Source organism: Mycteria americana, chromosome 5 (genome assembly GCF_035582795.1).
Source record: "Mycteria americana isolate JAX WOST 10 ecotype Jacksonville Zoo and Gardens chromosome 5, USCA_MyAme_1.0, whole genome shotgun sequence".
NCBI lineage: Eukaryota > Metazoa > Chordata > Aves > Ciconiiformes > Ciconiidae > Mycteria > Mycteria americana.
Window position 1 is genome coordinate 18,107,929 of NC_134369.1, and position 18,838 is coordinate 18,126,766.

Here is an 18,838-nt window from a genome sequence, read left to right on the forward strand (position 1 = left end):
AAACTTAGTATCATCTCCTTGCTGTTATTTTCTCCCCACACCTGGTACAGGAACACTGTCCCTGAAGGGTACTTCCCCAGACCTCCCCTTCACTGCTCAGAGGAGTGTCTAGCTCCTTTTTCTTTTTTCCTCTTTCACCCGAGGAGCTCTGCTTACTGTACCACTGTCTCCACTTTCAGCTGCACCCATTTAATATTAATTGGCCACAGACATTCATGCCTGTTTCTAGTGCAGAGCTAGCTGGTCACAGCCTAACTGGTCATCAATGGGACAAGCTGCCTTATTACAATCACATACATGGCAACAACAGAATTGTTCATTGAAGTGTTACATTTTAAGCTAGGGAAGAAATAGGACAAAGTAGCTTATAGAAATCATGCTCTTTTTAAATACAGGAGACCTGATACTCTAAAGGGAGAGTGATTCAGTGACTTCTTTTGATGCAACAAAACCCAAAATACAACTCATTTCTCATCTGCTATAAACTGAGTCCTAATGTGATGCAGCTGGGGACCTGACCCTAGCATCTTTTCAGTACTGACTTACACTGTCTTTGCAGGGTCTTTTCAATATAGAGGGCCCTCCCGTCCAGTTTTTACATGGTGTTGTAGATTATGCTTAACAGCAGATGAATCTCTTTACACTACTTGTAAAACAATGGTCTCTCCTGCACTAGTAAGTTTAGGACTCCCAAAATGCTGGTGATGGGGCAGAGAACATGAGAGTATTTTCTAAGAAAAAGACTGATGGCTTAGTCCATGTTTCCCATTGAAAACATGTCTGTGATTTGACTTCTGTTAGTAATCTAGGCAAATACTTTGAAGAGAATCACATAATATTTGACATTTACCATTACAAGCAATGATACATGAAAATTAAACCCTAATAAACTTAGTATTTTGATGGGTAGCTGGCAATGAAAAAGGAAAAAAAGAAAACAAAGAAAAACAGGCTGGACTTTAACTTGATACATTACCCAGATTTGCATAATAAATAATAAGAAATTATCAAAGAGAGCACCAAATTCCTGTAACTATATTGAATTTAAGAAAGTATTTTCAGTCCTCCATCAAAGAGGAAAGTTCCAGTCTCTAACCTCAGACTTGAATGACTGGAGTTCAGCTCCCAGTTCTCCCACAGACTTCCTGTGTGACCTCTGGTGTGTCATTGTTCCTATTTGTGCCTCAGGTTCTTAATTTCTAAATAGGATAATAGCACTGTCCTCCTTTGTAGCTGTGATGATAAATGTGGTTGCATGTTAAACACCCGGATTTGCTGGAGAACAGGAGAAACAGGGTAAGTCAGTATAAAGGTAAGGATGCTTTGGAACACCATACAAAGTTCTGGTGTGCAGACAGAACTAATAACATTGGGATTTTAAATCCAGACATTGTGTTTTGAATGGAAACACAAACTTGAATGAATGCTTTAACTGCTGCTGATACCATACAGAGATTCTTCCTCTTCCTTGCATTTGCCATTGCTGTGAAACTTCACCATGTGAACACGGAAATAGATATAACCTGGCTTATCAGCCCCATAGTAACAGGCTTAGTTGTCACTGATAACACTGATCTTTTACATTACAGGCCAACCATTGTACAAAGAAAAAACAAACACAGCCCATCACCACATCAATGGCGGGGGTTAATAATCGAGGGGGGAGAAATGGGAATCTGTTGAGGATGCAGCAACTCAAATGTTATGTTAGAAGACACAGTTCAACTCAATGAACATTCAAATGAAAGTTTCACCTTATAAGACAAAGGAATGTAAGTCATAAGTCATTGCACATACATTGGCAGCATGAGCAAGACAGTGGGAAGAGCTAAATAAACAGTGCCATGAATTTGCAGTATAGCAGGCGCATTCAGCAGCTTACAAAACTTTTAATCTCAAGCATCTGTAAGATAGTAATCAGTTATGAATCTTCATACTCAAGCATTATTTCCCTCTTAGCAGATTGACATGAAGGCTGGAAAGCTACCAGGAAAGGAGGCAGATGCATGGGTGTAATGACTGGTCAGAGTGGCCAACAAGCCTTATTAGAACTCTCCAGAAAAGGTAATGAAACTGTCTAGAAAATGAGTTAATAATAAACACATCTGCTTTGAGCAGAAGGGAGAACATGCAAAAAAAGGTTTGCCTGACAGAATACTGCAGTTTAATAGTACTTAGAAAGATAAAAACATACAGGATTTCAACAGAGAAGACACTTGCAGAAGAATAGTCCAGGAGGGACTGAGATGGGCTTACTCAGGGTCTAGTACATGAAGAGTTTAGCCTCAGATGCAGTATTGCTCCTTAATTGTAGATTAAGCTAAGCAAACCACTCAGTTCTATGCTAGAGGAGAACTTCTGCTTGGGCTATGACTTTCACAGTCTCAGCACCTAGTACTTTCTGACAAAACCATTAGTCAAATCTGGACAAAAATAGCCAGTGCCTTCAACACCGTACATTACAATCTGGTTCAGCTCTCAGAGAACACTTCTTGATTAAGGTCCTGCTTAATTTCAGGTTTTTATACTTCAAGCAACTGTCACTGTTGATCAAAGATAAAGGAGTTTTTATGAATGTGATGTAATGGAATTTAACACAATTATATTCCTAGAAATAGAAGCATTAACAGAAACATGGATAGTTAAAAAAGTGACATATAGGGGAAATTTTAGAGCAATCCAGAATAATTACACAGGTCATCATAAGAGAAACAAAATCTCCTGTTCTCTTGAACAGATAGAATTTGGATATCTGACTGTCTTATATTATTTTATATTCTAATCAAAGAGGTGTGTCAGAGATAAATTTTCTAAATATTTTAGAAACAAAGCACAAAGGAATCCAGACTTGCAGAAGAAAGGTGAATTTAAAGCCTACGAAAATAGCAAAATCTGTATTGAGGACACTGAATATTTACAGCATACATCAACTTATGCCAAAAAACCCAAAGCCCAAGCACAAACATATAGGAATCATACCACTTATTTTGATAGTGAAGGACAAAAATATTTGAAGAAACACATTACTATGATCATGAAAAAGTTAAAAAGTTTGGGCATATCTTTGGCTTCTTCAGAGTAGCTTTGATTCACAGCAGTCAATTGAGCTGCAATAATTTATACCAAATGAGGTCTGTTATGTATCAAGAAAGCCCCACAGGCAAGTTACCTAAGGAAGCATGGTGATGCAACATTTGTACTCTAAATACAGAATAAATCCCTTAAATGAATTCACTTTTAAGGCTGACATGCTGTGCACCAAAACTTGAAGTTATCAGTGAAGATAAGTGGACAGTGTTTGTTTAGAAACCTAAAACATTAAGAGAGCACTTAGATGGCACACATGTGCTCTGGGAAATTTGTTAAAGATTTCTGTAGCTGGGGAAAGCATGTGACTCTTCTCAAAGGGAATGAAGGATTAGTTACTGATGCAGTTACTCAACATCCAAGTTATTGCAATAATTTGAAAAGTTAATTTAGAAAATACATTTACAGCTGAAGTCCATTCCTGCTGGTTGTCTGCTTCTGATAACTCTATGCTCCACTACTGCCACAGAGAAATGTTTATTATTTGCATCTCCATCTGTTTCACAGGGCTTATTTTCATCCCAGAGAAAAGCTATCAGTATAATTATACAGTAGCAATGTTTACTTTTATTGTCATAGGGACCAGTGTGCCAAGTAATCTGGTAACATCTTCCTCTTCCCAAATAGGAAAAGGGAGCAGCAGCAAATAGCATTGGTATAACAATAGCCACCTCAATGCAACTTCAGCCCTGCAGATGGATGGTCATGCCTGTTGCAAAGGACAGCCAGCAGGTAGGATCACTAACTATACTACGTATATTAAGAGATGCTTGTGATTCAACCAAGAAGAGATCATTACTTACATTTTCTTTCCCCTTCATCATCTCTGAGTAATCAGTAGCAATATAAAACAGTCATTGCTACTCTTTCTTCCTTTTGAATAATGAAGTGTATGTAAAACTTCCAGATTTTCTGTATCAGAAATTTCACAAGCTGTTTGTGGCTGTCCTTTCTCTATGTTCTAGACCACTTTCTGTAGTGTTTTTTCTGTTCAGTACTTTGGTTTTCTTACATAAATAGTAGCTAACTTACTGTATTTGTCCTCTTCTGCAATTAGACGTCAGCAATGTTCTACTATTGCACTCTCCACTGTTTAGACAACCTTTTAGCTTGCACTAGGAATAACCATTTGAATCTTCATAGACTCTTGTATCTAGCTGATCTTTGGCTACTGTTTTGGCCTTATATTAGCAGACTGCAGAACTATTAACAGTCAGGCAGTTGTCTACTATACAGATGTTCCTGAGACAGTAAAGTACAGAGGTGGACCCTTGACTTCTACTCTCCTGCACTGTAGGTTTTACTCTATGGGGTTCTTCGACCAGCCCCATGAGTTTAGGACATGAGCATGCGCTAACATAACTGTACACTGTGCTACTCTGTTTTCCTCTTTCATGTGTTTACTGTTCTGTCCTCATCTTCAGCCCTTGAAGACAATTCCCAACAGTACCTTGGGACACAGATGATGTCTTCAGCTCTGTGTCTATTTTAATATTAGCTTTTCTAAACTTGTCATGCAATTTTTACTTTACAAGATTGCATTCAGAACAGCAGATTATCTGAAAGTTAGGTGACAGAGTTAAGGTAGAAAAAGCCCTCTTTATTTGAAGGTTTCTGATAAAAGGCAGTCAACTGCCTGTAAATACTCTACATTCAGACAGGATCACAGGGAACACAGCCAGAAATGCTGACAAGCCAGAGTTTGGTTAATTTTGTTCTTCGTTAACTCGTCATGTTCATCTGGGAAAGCATCTTCTCCTGGTGAGTTAAAAAAAAAATAAAATCAATTAATAATAAAGGTGAAAGTCATCCTTGTCTTTGGTAAATTCTTTGAACTTTGTATAATTCTTTTTATTCTAACAGATAGCTCAAGGGAACTGCTCATGTAAATAAAATTAGGTACCCACATTCTCAAAGCACTAGGTCTACTATCTTGAAAATAGGCTTTTTAAGACCTTCATAGAAGTAAACTGAATGTCTGCTAATTAGTATCACCCCAGATGAGTATGTAGCCTGCTTCAGTTTTATATTTAATATTATTCAGCATTTTACGCTACATATGTTTTTGTTTCATCAATGTTATAATCATAGCCAATGTGGAACAGGACACAGCATATTGAAAGTAATAGTAGAAGTTACGCATTTCTATAGCTACCTTTTAACTTTGCACTTCAGCAGCCAATAATAATTCCATGGAGTTCTAGTTTTTAGCTGTTTTCATGAGACTTGTGGCAAGTAAGAAAGTGGCTTTTAAATCTTTTCTAGACTTGTATTCGGTAATTAGCTATAAGTTACATGTTCATCTACATGGGTTTTGTTCTTTTTTTAAACAAATGTAAATAGCACTGTTACATCCTCGATATATAGCTCCACACTCTTGACAAAATTGTAAAAGCTTTACCCCAGCTATGTTATGATTCAACTTTATAGCAGAAATATTAATAGGAATTCTGTTAAATTTCAAACATGAGCACCTCTGACAATGTAGTAACTACTGAAGTGCTATTCTCAGCTCTTGCCTCCTTCATAGCCCCACATGATGGCTCAGGAGATGGCTCATGCATCTAGCATCAACTGTGAAACTTTTTAACTTCCTGGAATAAAAAGCTTACTTGTCAGGGTGGCCGATTTGAGCTTCTATTTGCTTGCCTGAGGAAACCTGTGAAAGCACCATACAGTACACTGTGTAAGCATATTTCTAGTTTTATTTAGCTACTAAGGGCATTTTACTGATCATACAGGTTACTTGGAGTAATGGGGACTTTTAAAAATCTCTTTTTCTGACAGATGAAAATTCATTACCCCTTTTATCTTTAACATATTAAGTATTCCATTGCCTAGATAAAAGCCTTGCCTGTGTGGCAAGTGTAACAGTAAGGCAACCCATTAAAGTTGTGGTACATTAGAACACTACAAAACTTGTCCCTGCGTAACATCATGTATTCGAGATCTGTAGCTACATTGCTGCTATGATAAAACAGGACCTTGCACTTCCAGAAGCACTGGCATCTCTTTACTGAAACTGTGCATCTATTCACCTCTCTGTAGAGTTCCATCTATAGAAACTGGATTGATACGTGTTTTTTTGTTTGTTTAATTTTTTCTCTCATCACAGCACCTTGGATCGACAGGTATTGAACCCCCCCAACCCCAAACCACCCCACGTTTTATTGTACACTGTAGAAATGGGGGGAAAAAAGGCATCTCTTGTAATAGCAAGTTTACTCTGTAATTGCTCTTTTCAGCACCAAATTATGCTGGGTGAGGCAGAAGCCAGTCTAACACAACTCAAAGTTTGGCTGTTGAAGACGAAGAGGTATTTCTAGAGTAGTCAGGAGGCATATAAGGCTTAATGGTTTTGTTGGCTCGTTTGACAGTAAATTTAAACAGGTCTTGATGAAATACAAACAAAAAAAATAACTGTCTACTGTCTAAGAGAGGAAATATTTTGTTGCATATAGCTTCCTTACAGCCATCTGGGAAGAGTAAAATTCGTCTATGATTTACAAATCAGTTTGGTCAGTTATGGAGCAAATCTTGAGAGATGACAGGGAATTTTTAATTATTCTTACATATAATTATTCAATATAAATATTCTTGTTCATTCCTTCACCTCCAAGTTTCATCTCAATAAAAAGCAGAGGTTGCAAGGAGGAAAAAAACTGACCAAGGCAACACTTTGAATGCATATAAACATCAAGTGAAGGGAAGCATCTGTTATTCTATTTCTCTCCTACAGCACGTTAACTTCTGTCAAGCACAGAATTCACCACGTTTGAAGATTTACCTCCTGCTTATAACTGGTGATTCCCATGAGTACGCCTGCCAGCAGAACTGTTATAGACATAGGGAAAGCATGTGCGTATGGGGAAGCAACAGAGGCTTTTAGTACACAGTGAATTTGGCAGACTTGGAATCCCTGTGTCAGCACATGCCTCTTGTCCTTCTGCAGGCAGAGATGTTCTTGAGTATCCCAAACATATAAGAATAAGTGAGGTCCCTCTTTCTCCTATACACTGAGGCAGTTCTTAACAACCTTAGGTGAACCATTTTCATCTATATGCCACGTTCAGATGCTTTCTTCTGTGCCTTGCAGTTTTATAATCTCGTTGTTCATTTGGATCTGATCTGAACCTATCTGATAAGTAGTCTGAGGAAGAGTGCCAAAGAGCAAATTGGCTATGATTTGCTGCAACTGTGGGTTAAAAATCAATACTATCCAGAGGAAAAAAGAAAGGGCAGGCTTCCTTGTAGTGAGCAATAGGCATATATTTAAAATCTAGGGTTGGCAGGGCTTGCTATATGCAAGAGATCCAAATTTCTGAAAAAAATATTTTAAAAATACATCATAGTGCATTCAGTGGGTCTGATTTCTATATGTGCAGCACGGCCCAGTGAACTCAGGTGCTTAAGCCCAAGGCTTCCTGAAATTCACAACCACACCTAAATGCAACTTCAGTTTTGTAGTTAATGGAAAAGATAGAGAGAGATTCATGACTTATCAGGGGAAAAACTTAAAACAGCTGATGAACAACTTTGCCACTACCATTTTTGTACAATGCACTAAGTTCAAAATTTGTGTCTGCAGTTTTGTTATATTTAAGAAACAAAACAGAGTAAATTATTTTCCTCAATTCTCTCGAAGTACACCTTGTATGTGGTTTATGCAAAAGAGATTCTTGGTTTTGAATATACTTCCCCTTCGAGCTTACAAAATTTGCCTAAAGCACTGAACAAGCTCTTATAAACAGAAGATGATGAAAGCAGTCCCACAAGGAAACACAGTGAAGGGTTTTTTTTCCCCCTGTAAAAATCGCTCTTTTCTGTAAAATAATGCGTGGCTACAGGCATGAAATTGAAAAAAAAAAAAAATTGTATACATGACAAACTTGAAAAGAGGTAAAGATTATTTTAGCATATCTTGTAAAGTGGAATTCGTAAAGATTGGTACTTAGCTTAATGCTAGGAGCTAACTTTGTGAAGTCAGCTGTTGGCATCAAGAGAAACATTTGTAAATTTTTGCAGATTCTACAAGTATGATATACTAAGATCTTAACAAATGAAATACACTAGGTGATCTGAGCTAAACCACACTAGATTATTTCAAGCCTTTCCAGTTCCCAAGTGGTGGTCCTTTTTATTTTCTAATACTTCTGCTTTCAGTAGTATTCATTGTGTCCTTTGCTTTCAATAGTACCCATTTGCCAGTGTCCACATACAATCCAGATTCAACTAAAATTTTCAGGTATGGTTTTGTCTGCCTTATCTGAACATTGCCATTCCTGAAGCACTTGTTTTGAATTGGAACTATTCCCACGTTCTTGTATTTTCTTCCAGCATGAACTATGGCTGTGGTTTCGCAATACATTATTTTCAGGAGTTTGCGTGTCATGCTATGTACCACATTAGTGAACTGATTTTGCTGAAAAATGACCTGGCAGAAATTAGTTCTTTTTAAGTGAACTCATTCTGATTCACTGTGAGGCCACACAAAGAGTTGTGTTGGCACAGCTTCAAAGTGGCATGCCATGCTGTGGGAACAGAGCAGTGAAGGTCCAGGAGTATTTGAAGCTAGCGTCGGCCTCGCCCCACACCCCATAAACAATGTGCTATGTAAGCACAGCCAATTCCTTTATTTTAATCGAGCAGTGTTGCTGTGTATTTTCTCTCATCTGTTCCATCTGCTCCTTCCATTGTTTACTTCCCTATGTCTACATTTCCCTTTTATCACCTCTCCACCCTCTCAGGTTTTCTCCCCAGAATAAATCCACTTCGATGAAATTCACTGGCTGACATCCGTATGCAAATTTCTGCAAACTCACTAAAAGTACCTTATTCAAATAGCCTCTGGTGCTCTTTACTCTGTTAAGCAGATGAAGACAGAAACAAAAAAACCAAAGTACCTATATTTGCATTAGCATTTTGCACATTCATTTATTAAAGGCTTGGTGCTAACCATATCCAAACCAAAGCACAATCCATTCTCCTAGAAACTAATGGGAAGACTCCTGCGTATACTTGATTTGCCTTGCATCCTTGTGTCCTGGCAATTACAGGAAGGATCAGGCTCCAGAGGCATACCCTAGAAATGTTAAAACAAAGCCTACACTGGTTCAGTAACAAGGGTCTCTTCCCACACATCTTTTTATAGCTTGCTGTTGTTGATGGGGGTTTTAAAATAATTTTTTCCTCCTCTGACATTTTGTTCTGATTATTGACTACGCACAGATAGAGTAAAGAGGAATTACTTGAAATAACATTCTATAACAACGGCTGTTCTAGAAAGGAAACTGACAACACTGATGTTTTTGAAAGCTTCTTGTGGGGCCAATTCACATAAATGTATCTGGAAACTTAACCCAAACTTCTATTTTACTAGGCCATTTCTATGCTTCACTTCTTTGCGTGATTTTGCTTCAAGTTCCTTGTTTCTATTAATGTTTGCCCCTGTCTGACCCTGTGTCTGCAAACTCATAAAATCTCTGGTTAGTGAACACATTCCCAAGGTTGCTGTCAACCTCAACTAGCCTCTCTCTCTCTGTCCTAGTCAAAGTATGGAGAAACCTTCCCATAGGTTATTTGCTGTGTACTTGTTGCATCCCTCCAGCTCTCATCTCTGGCAGTTAACGACTTTTCTTAGCTCTCCTTGTCTGAACGTGAGAGAAGTGTAGTGTACTACAGTTCAAGTTGCACTTGTCATGATAGGCACATTTCTTTTGTTCCCTTTTTTTATTTGTGCAATTCTCAAAGATTTATTTCCTACAGGCATGACAAAGCGCTGTGCAGGACAGCTGGCCATGATTTCTGCTGGTGTATTTCACAATCCCTAGGTCTTTATGCTTTATTTAGCAATTCCTTGGCAATCATGGCAGATGATTCTGCTTTGTCATTAGGCTGTGATGCAGAAACATTTCATGCATCGTTACCAGAATTTGAATTTGCTAATTCCTGGCAAACATTTTCCAAAGCTGCAACATAAATATAAGCAAGATAATGTGTATAATTGCACATAGATGTATATACATCAGTCTCTCACATAGATATGTATGCATTTATTTTCCCTAACAAATACTTCTTTTTGTCTCACATCATATATTCCCAGGTTTAGGTATTTTTCCCTTCCTGGATTCTAGTTAATGCCTTCTTATACCTACCCTTCTCCGTTGCATTTACCCTCGATTAAAATACTGGTTTTGTTTCTTCACACTTAAATGTACACAGCAGTTAGAGTCCATCCAATTCATCTTTGGAGCACATGCTGAAATTAAATGTGAATTTTGCAGTCTTTACTCTGCCTTTCACTTCTCTGGTTTTCTTTATTCTGATCCCCTGCATCTGCTTTGTTCTTCATATTTATTATGTTTTAATTCAAAACAGGAATAAAAATGTGGCTACTATTGGAAGCAAATAATTCCATTACACTGTTGCTGGCACTGGCCCAGTAAACTCACTGATGCAATTTTCCTTGAGTGCGTACTTGCGCTAAAGTCAGTAGGACCATTTCCATTAGTAAAGTTACATAAGCATATGTGTATCTTGAGGATCAGAGCTGTGGATAACATGCAGGTTAAAGTCAAGTTCTTTGGGTATATACAGACTCCATCTCAATCGAGGACTGCGGCCTGGTTGCTTTACTTGCTCTCTAACCAGTGGTATAAGGGTTTCATTCTTTCCAAGGAAGTATTTCTCTGAGTGTGGTTACTATTGTCTCCCTGGGCAGCCTTGTTACCATTCTTCCCTTGAGCCTGTTACTTGCTGTCCTAGCCAAAAACATAAAGAACACATCCTTCCTATCGTCCTTTTGCACCGGTAGGCTATTACATTCTCCTTTTCCCTTCCTGCAGTCTTCTCTGCTTTTGGTTACACAATTCTAATTTGCTCAATCTTTCCTTCTCTTTTAGTGCAAGGTCTCTGTCTGTTCTTGTTGCTCCTACTCAAACCTTCTCCAGCTGGTCCGTAATTCCCTTGAAACCTGGCACCCAAACCCAAACAGAATATTGCAGCTAAAGCTGTTCTGACAAACAGCTGAGTGACTTCACACAGGCTATCCTGTTTATACTGTCCTATCTGGCATTTCTCTCTTGCAAGAACAGCATAGTATTGCTCACTTATGTTTTCTCTGCCTGTAACCCTTAGATCCTTTCCAACAGGACTGCAGTTTAGCCAATGGTATCCCATTATGTGTGTTGGAAGCTGATTGTTCCTGCTCCAGCGAAGTTCATTGTATTTGTATCCATTGCAGTTTCCCCCTTACTATTCACTTGCACCATTGCTGTAAGCCTTCTCTTTTTCTGACCAATAGTTAAGGCTCACTTTTCGTTAGGATTGCTAGTTCACCCTGCAACAGTAAGGGCACAGTAATTGGTGTCGTTTTCTTTTGCTCCACATGAAAGCTTCCTTTAAAGTTTATAAACCAAAGGATTTGCTCCATCTGCCACTGAAGCTAAGGGGGGTCTTTGTGACTGATTTAACATCAACAATACTGGGCCTACTGTATTACTATATTTAATCATTTCACCTACATATTCGAATGTAGTCCTTGAGTGGGTGGAGGAATCTGATAGTGATTAAAAATCAGGGTGTGTCCCAGCCTGCTGATCAGCATACTGGTATGAAGGAGAATTCTTACTACTGCTAAGTCCTGAGAGCTAATGACTACCATACGCCTACTCTCTTAATCGAACCATTACCCTTGAAGACAACAATTGAGGTCAAGCCATCCCTTGACCAGGCTGATTTTCACAAGATATGTTTGAAAGGCTCAAATTTGACCTCTCTTCCTCCCATGGACACAGCCTAACCCTGGTTAAAATCTGAAGGAAGGATGAAACAGACCCACATTCTTGTCACCCATCTGGAGGTGAACCATCTGTCATTTGTTACCACACAAGGAAGAAGAGCTGCACATTCACAGTGGGCTAAGTGGCAGTGACAATAGCTGGAAAGAGCCTGTGGAAAGCTGGGGGAAAACGGCAAGAGAAGTTGTAGGGGAAAAGGAGGCTGGGGAGAGAAGGCATGGCAGAGGAGGGGTGAGGAAGCAGAGACAGGAGCGAGAACAGTCCAGAAAGGGATCTACATAGGTGTCAAAATGTTTCTCTCTGGTTCTGATCTCATCACTTTTTCTGGATAAATCCTTCAGGAAAGAAACTCTGCAGGGATCCCCCTTGTAGAGTTTCCTTACAGCCATCACAACTGTCCCCCTGCAGTTATACCTCCCTGCCAATTTCCTACATCCTAGAAATCTAGAATGCCCAAATAAGAAGTTAGCACCATCCAAAATGAAGGACTAAACAGCATTAGGACCTGCAAACTCCAGCGTCACAAACACTGGTTGTACAATGGTACAAAGTTCTAACAGCTCCCATTTACGACATTAAAGAAATAATGATTCATGAGACTGGCTGACACCTGGACTGATTTAATCAGGCCATCCCTAATGTAAATGACATTGACTCACATTTCCAGATGTAGGTGGAACTGGCAATTGTCTTTTCCTCATAATTGTCTTAACTCACTTTGCTAGTTAGGAATAGTTTTCTAGGTTATATTTCAAATCTGGTAATCATTAGAGGTACATTCTTTCCATAGATGTTTGTATTTATAGTCAATGGGAACATCTAGGACAGAATTTGACCTACAAACTTAAATATGTAGCAGCAACCTAGATAGAAAAATCTGTACTTAAGTCTGAACCAGAACTAAAGTAAGATTGCTTGATGTATACATATGTACACAAAATTTAAAATATGAATGCACAGATTGGGGCAGGCAAGATTTTTGTGGCTTTTTTTCCCCCCACCCCTTAAGTATTTCTGATTGCTTGCCTTTAAGTAATCTTTTAATCAAATTTAATACAATGGCATTCTCACAGATAATGGAGGGGAAAAAAAACTTTAAATATTAAGATTAATAAAAGTTGGAATTTTCTAAAAAGTTTAAAAGAAAATAGTATATGGAAAAGGAGAAAATCAGGAAGTACTGGTTATCCCCCACTGGTTTTTCATCCAGCTGTGTTTATAGCCTTTGTCTCTTCTTTGCTTTCCTCTCTACCTTTCCTCTCATCCAAAAAGTGCTTAGACCATACTCCTCTTTCTGGCTATCTGCCTATTGTTTCCCAAGGCATGGACTTATTCCAGACCCTTGCAATTAAACAATACTCCGTGATGTTACAGTGATGCAAGCTGACTGTAGTGGAATGTCATGACTTTGACCACAAAGATTTGACCCAATTACTGTGACCTGACACACTTGCAATCTAGTACAGCCTGAAGTCTCAAAGCAATAGCCCCTGAAACCACTAGAGACTTACGTGAAAGCTGGAGCCAAGCAGAACAAGACTGAATTAAACCCAGGAGAAAGGCACTCCAAAAAACTGAGATTATATTACATAGTTTGTTAATACAGGCTTACTTTGCTTGTTAGGGGACATTGGGTGAGATGTCCACATGCTTTTTAGGAACAGAAGTCTTAACAATCCAGGAGGAAATGACAGAGCTGACTATATCCTCTTCTGAATATATACTCAAATATTAGGGACATAATGCAGTCTGTGTGCTGACTGATCAGTATGTAGTGAAGCTCCACTGCAGTGCAAAGTGGTGGTAAGGCAACGTGCAGTACTTGAACAGATCCATGCAGTGTTCTGTGATTCTGCCCATAACAGCGAGGGCTTACACTGCAGTAGCTGAGACAGCTATAGAGGAAGGTAAGGAAACTAATGTGGTCAGCCTTTGTGCTTCAGAACCACATCTGCCAATCTTATGCATCAGGTTTTTTTCTGGTGATTTTGCAACATTCATAATATAAGGAACTCCTGGTTTTGTTTTTTCCCACTTGTATAGTAACTATAGATCAGCCTTTAAAATCTTCTTCCCCACCCCTTCAAATACCAAAGCAACATTTCCTTGCTCTGTTAGTACCATTGAGTGGAACACTGCACTGATGTGGAACATTTGTACCTGTACATTACTGCAATCATACTGAAAGTCACAGTATTTATTCCTTGGAAGTCAAACAACAGGTGGAAGATAAAGCAAGAAAAACTGTCGAAGTATCAGATCTCACTAAAAACAAACAAACAAAAAATAAAAAAACCACCAACCCCCAAAAAACCAACCCCTCAAAAAGCAAGCTACTTGGCACTGCTCATTGTCTTTGTCTGTAAAAGCTCCTGAAAGCTGCATGCAGAAACTTAGGAAATATCACTCCATAACAGTCCAGCATCTCATCTAGTGCAGCTTCTCAGCTCCATATAGAGCTACACTATATTCTTGCATGGATATCATTCAGAATCCTGCATAATTTTTGGACTTGTTTTGCCATTCTGTCAGTACTGCTTTTCTGCTCTTGATGCTGGAAGACTTCCTGGCTTGGAATATGAACACAAGAACAGCTGTAGAAGATCATAACAAATTCCATTTAGCTCTGTATCCCATCACAGACAGCGGCCTGCAGGGATGCTGAAGAAGTGGTATAAGAACAGGATGGAAAGATGAAGTAATACTTCCCTAAAATAAGCTCTCAGTCTCTAATATCATGGTTCAGAGACAGCTTGATTTAAAAAAAAAAAAAAAAAACAGGAAAAAAGTAGTGCCCTGTGCAGTGCCAGTTACCAGCTGCCTATAAAAGCTTGTGAACAATGCTCCTGTTTCTGTATCTTATCTATTTTTGTCTCCTTCACTGTAGTTCACTACCATTGAGAACCAGAATTCCTAAACTGAAAATCAAATAGTGTGCTATTTCTGGAAAAAATTGTCCAAATGCAAGAATATTCCTTATGAATATCTGCAGTTCAGTGTCTTTATTCCAAAAGAGAAGTCACGGATAACCACATGATCAAATTTTGCAAGCTAGGATCTAGAACTAGACTTAAAATTAACCACTTGGGGCCTATCTATGAGGCCAAATTATCCATCAGATTACTTTGTAAATTGCTGTTTATTCCAAGTTCATTGTATGCATGTAGATATAAATAAATGTGTACCACCTAGGACCGTGACGAATGGTGACGAAATGTACCCTGGAAATTCAGTTCTGAATACTTTTTTCTAATCAAATCCTTTGTTCTGTCAGCAAGTTCCAGGAAGTGACTTCTGTACTTTAGAATAGTCACATGTGTTATTATGACTTTGTATTAACTATTTTTTCCCAGAATACTGTCTTCTATGCTCTTAGGAGATAAAGCTACATCTCCAGTGGAAAAGTCGACTCAAACAAAAAGGTGGGCTTTGCTGTGACTACCATTATTGATAATCCAAAAGAAGTTCTTTTAGGTAAGACTCTTAACCAGACTAGTCTGATAACCTAGCGTTCAGAATAAACACTTAATTCTCTCCAGAAGTGACATGCATGCAGGCAGGGAGAAGAATGAGAACAGCATCTTTAAAGCAGTGATTTCTCACAGAAGTCGGGGGGGTAGATACAGAGGCGTGGAATAGCTGTAGGGGAAACAAATAATGAGAGGGTCCATAACCACTTTTCAGAGGCACATCAGAGAAAAACTGAAGTCCAAACAACGTTTTCACAGAAAACATAAAAGAAGAGAAGAAAACTACAGAGGTAGCAGTGGTGAAGCAGCCAGGATACAGGCTCCCAAAAGACTTCCCAGCCCAAGGGAACAGCTGGAGGGCTTGCTCCCTCTACTGGAGCATCTTAATAGATCTACAAGAGACTTGCAGTTTGACCCACTATTAAATCCACAGCAAATCTCTTGGACTAGGAAATAAAGATTAATGCAGAGCTGATTACCATTGCTGGCTTACTATCACAAGGATTTTTTAAAGGACTGAATATGTAGTTGAATATGCAGATGAAGGCAGAGGGGAGAGACCTATTTCATTGCTTTTGTTTTGAAAAGAAACAAAATACAGCATACAAGTTGAAATCTGTATTTTTCAAATCACATTAGTTCAGTCAAACTGGAACATAGGAAAAGCAAGCAGACCTTTTCAGTGGCTCATGTAGTGCAGAAGAACAACTCTTTTTATATGACCTTTGCTCTAGGACAGATTACTTGCCATCATTCCTGTAGCCACATAGAGAGAAAACCACCTGCCTTTTTGAACTGTATGTTCTTGTCGAGTGCAGCCTGGCCTTAAATACTTTGGCTTATGAATAAATAGCCTATTCCTACAGCAAACAGAGAGTAAACCTCTCCTAAAGTATCTTCAGATTAATACAATGTCATCACTTAGTTATTTAGTGTTCATGTTGGATAATATAAGTCATAGTAGCATGATGCATAAGAACATCAAGAAACCGTGACTCAGACACTCACTGACACAGCTCTGCTCTTGCTTGCAATAGTTTGTGGATGAGGCTCCTCTTTCTCTCTTGTAGAATTAGGCCCTGAGACACCCCACGTGATGTTGGACAGATTGCAGGATCTTGCACCTTGCAACTCAGCTTTCTGTCTGCTGAATGAGAGTTGAGAGAGCCCTACTCCTTCGTGCCTTTTTATTACTTAAGTTACATAGTTTTGGTGTGGAATCTGCCTCCTGTATATAATGTCCAACATTTGGTACAAACACCTCCAATTTTAGCTGAACCTTCTAAGCACAAGTAAAAGAGTAAAACGTTTGACTAAAATCTCAGCTAGATGTAAACTAATGGATTTTGTGGCCTCTCCAGTTTAAACAGCTTCTCATTTTCCTGTTTTCTGTCACCTCAGTGAACACCTTGGTCTACTGGTGATCACCTTACAAATTCAATGGAGGAAATGGAAACCAAGCTCTGCAGCAGTGACAAAGAGGAAGCTTTCAAAAGAGAACTACCATACTGCATAGGAGAAATAGACTTCACAGCTTCTGGGAAGAAACGTGGAAAGGTACAGCATTGAGGAGTTTTAACCGTTTAACACTATTGCTGTTGTTCAGCTGTTACTTCTTAGCATTAAATGTAGAGACTGTAATAGTGAGGGTCAATGTGCAACAGTGCAAGGCACTACATTGTCCTCAAAGTAGGGACCATACTTTCATGAACATGAATGTGATAAGGGCTATTAATATACAGAAATCAATCACTTGACTTGCACTGACATGCCACAGGTACAGTTGATTACTTTTTCCTTTCAAAAAACAACAACCAACCAAACAAAAAAATCAATCCTGTGCCCAGCTTCCTTCGTTTTGCATCATTTCCCTGTTTTAACCTCTTTCTGCTAAAAATTAATCACTATGGATTTCAACATTTTAAACATACTTTTGAGCCGTTTCAAGACTTCCCTTAAAGTTCTCTCTCTCTCGGTTCTGCTAGTATGCAGAGAAGGATGTACATGGACAGACCCACCTCCTCACTAGTCCCTTGCATACATTAGTGCTAGAGCAGAAGGAATTCCTAGGATCAGAAATCTGCCTTAAGATTTTGTTTCATCATAAAGTCTTAAGCACGAAGCCAAAATATATACAGATCAGGAAGAAGCGATAGATTCATGTAACGTGTCCTTGAAAAACAGACACGAAATCAGGCAAATATTTCAGCTAGTGCAGTGTTGTGGTTTAGCCCCAGCCGGCAACTAAGCAGCACACAGCCACTCGCTCACTCCCCCCTGGTGGGATGGGGGAGAGAATCAGAAGAGTAAAAGTGAGAAAACTTGTAGGTTGAGATAAAGACAGTTTAATAGGTAAAGCAAAGGCACGCACACAAGCAAAGCAAAACAAGGAATTAATTCACTACTTCCCATGGGCAGGCAGGTGTTCAGCCATCTCCAGGAAAGCAGGGCTCCATCACACATAACGGTAACTTGGGAAGACAAATGCCATCACTCCAAATGTCCCCCGCTTCCTTCTTCTTCCCCAGCTTTATATACTGAGCATGACGTCATATGGTATGGAATAGCCCTTTGGTCAGTTTGGATCAACTATCTTGGCTGTGCCCCCTCCCAACTTCTTCTGCACCTGGCAGAGCATGGGAAGCTGAAAAGTCCTTGACTAGTGCAAACATTACTTAGCAACAACTAAAACATCCGTGTGTTATCAACATTGTTTTCAGCACAAATCCAAAACATAGCCCAATACTAGCTACTATAAAGAGAATTAACTCTATCCCAGCCAAAACCAGCACATTCTGAAACAAGAAATGCCTAAGAAATTTGCTGGCTTTGCTAGACTGCTATGGAACTGAAGGCAGTTCAAGGGGAATAGCAGCATTAAAGGAGAGAGCGATATGTCAGTCTGCAACACAGAATTAACCCATGGAACTGACTCAATTAGTGAGATGACAATTATACAGAACCCTGCTAAATTCATCCTAGTGTTTACTTCTCTGTCAGGTCTTGCTCAAATAAATTTTTCTTAAATAACCAAGCTGATAATAAATTTTTCTCTGCATGAACAGAGAACCATGAACAATATCTCTACTGTGTCCTACTGTCCTATTGTTATTCAGAGGGTTTTTGTTTTGTTTGTTAAAGTTTATTAAGGTCCCGAGTACCACCCATCCTGGAATTATATTCGAAGTTATGCTCAACAAATGGAAGCTACCTGCTCCCAATTTGGTTGTCTCTTTAGTAGGGGAAGAAGAAAATTTCCAGATGAAGCCTTGGCTACGGGACACCCTAAAAAAAGGACTTATAAAGGCAGCTCAAAGCACAGGTTAGTGCTTTAGGCTTTAAAGAAGGAATTTATATTCCTACTGGATTCTCACACCTAGCATCCAGGGATCTTTTAATGTCAATGGGCCTGCTCACATGATTATTTTTGGAAGTTCAAGGCTTTGCTGAATGCAAATTACAACCTGTATTTACATAGCTTTG

At 39.0% G+C, this 18,838-nt stretch overlaps 2 protein-coding genes across 2 annotated transcripts in view; one reads left to right on the plus strand and one right to left on the minus strand.

Annotated features, from left to right (window-relative positions):
* Positions 1 to 4,730: 4,730 nt before the first annotated feature.
* The window catches only part of TSSC4 (tumor suppressing subtransferable candidate 4), a 62,618-nt gene continuing 48,510 nt past the window's right edge, over positions 4,731 to 18,838 (minus strand). The window contains exon 5 of the mRNA XM_075502334.1: positions 4,731 to 4,845. Coding sequence (XP_075358449.1) covers positions 4,751 to 4,845 — 95 coding nt within the window. The 3' untranslated portion in view covers positions 4,731 to 4,750. The remainder of the gene's footprint in view (positions 4,846 to 18,838) is intronic.
* The window catches only part of TRPM5 (transient receptor potential cation channel subfamily M member 5), a 43,273-nt gene continuing 41,230 nt past the window's right edge, over positions 16,796 to 18,838 (plus strand). Inside the window, exons 1-2 of the mRNA XM_075502318.1 lie at positions 16,796 to 16,912; positions 18,497 to 18,677. Of these exons, the coding sequence (XP_075358433.1) occupies positions 16,796 to 16,912; positions 18,497 to 18,677 (298 nt within the window). The remainder of the gene's footprint in view (positions 16,913 to 18,496; positions 18,678 to 18,838) is intronic.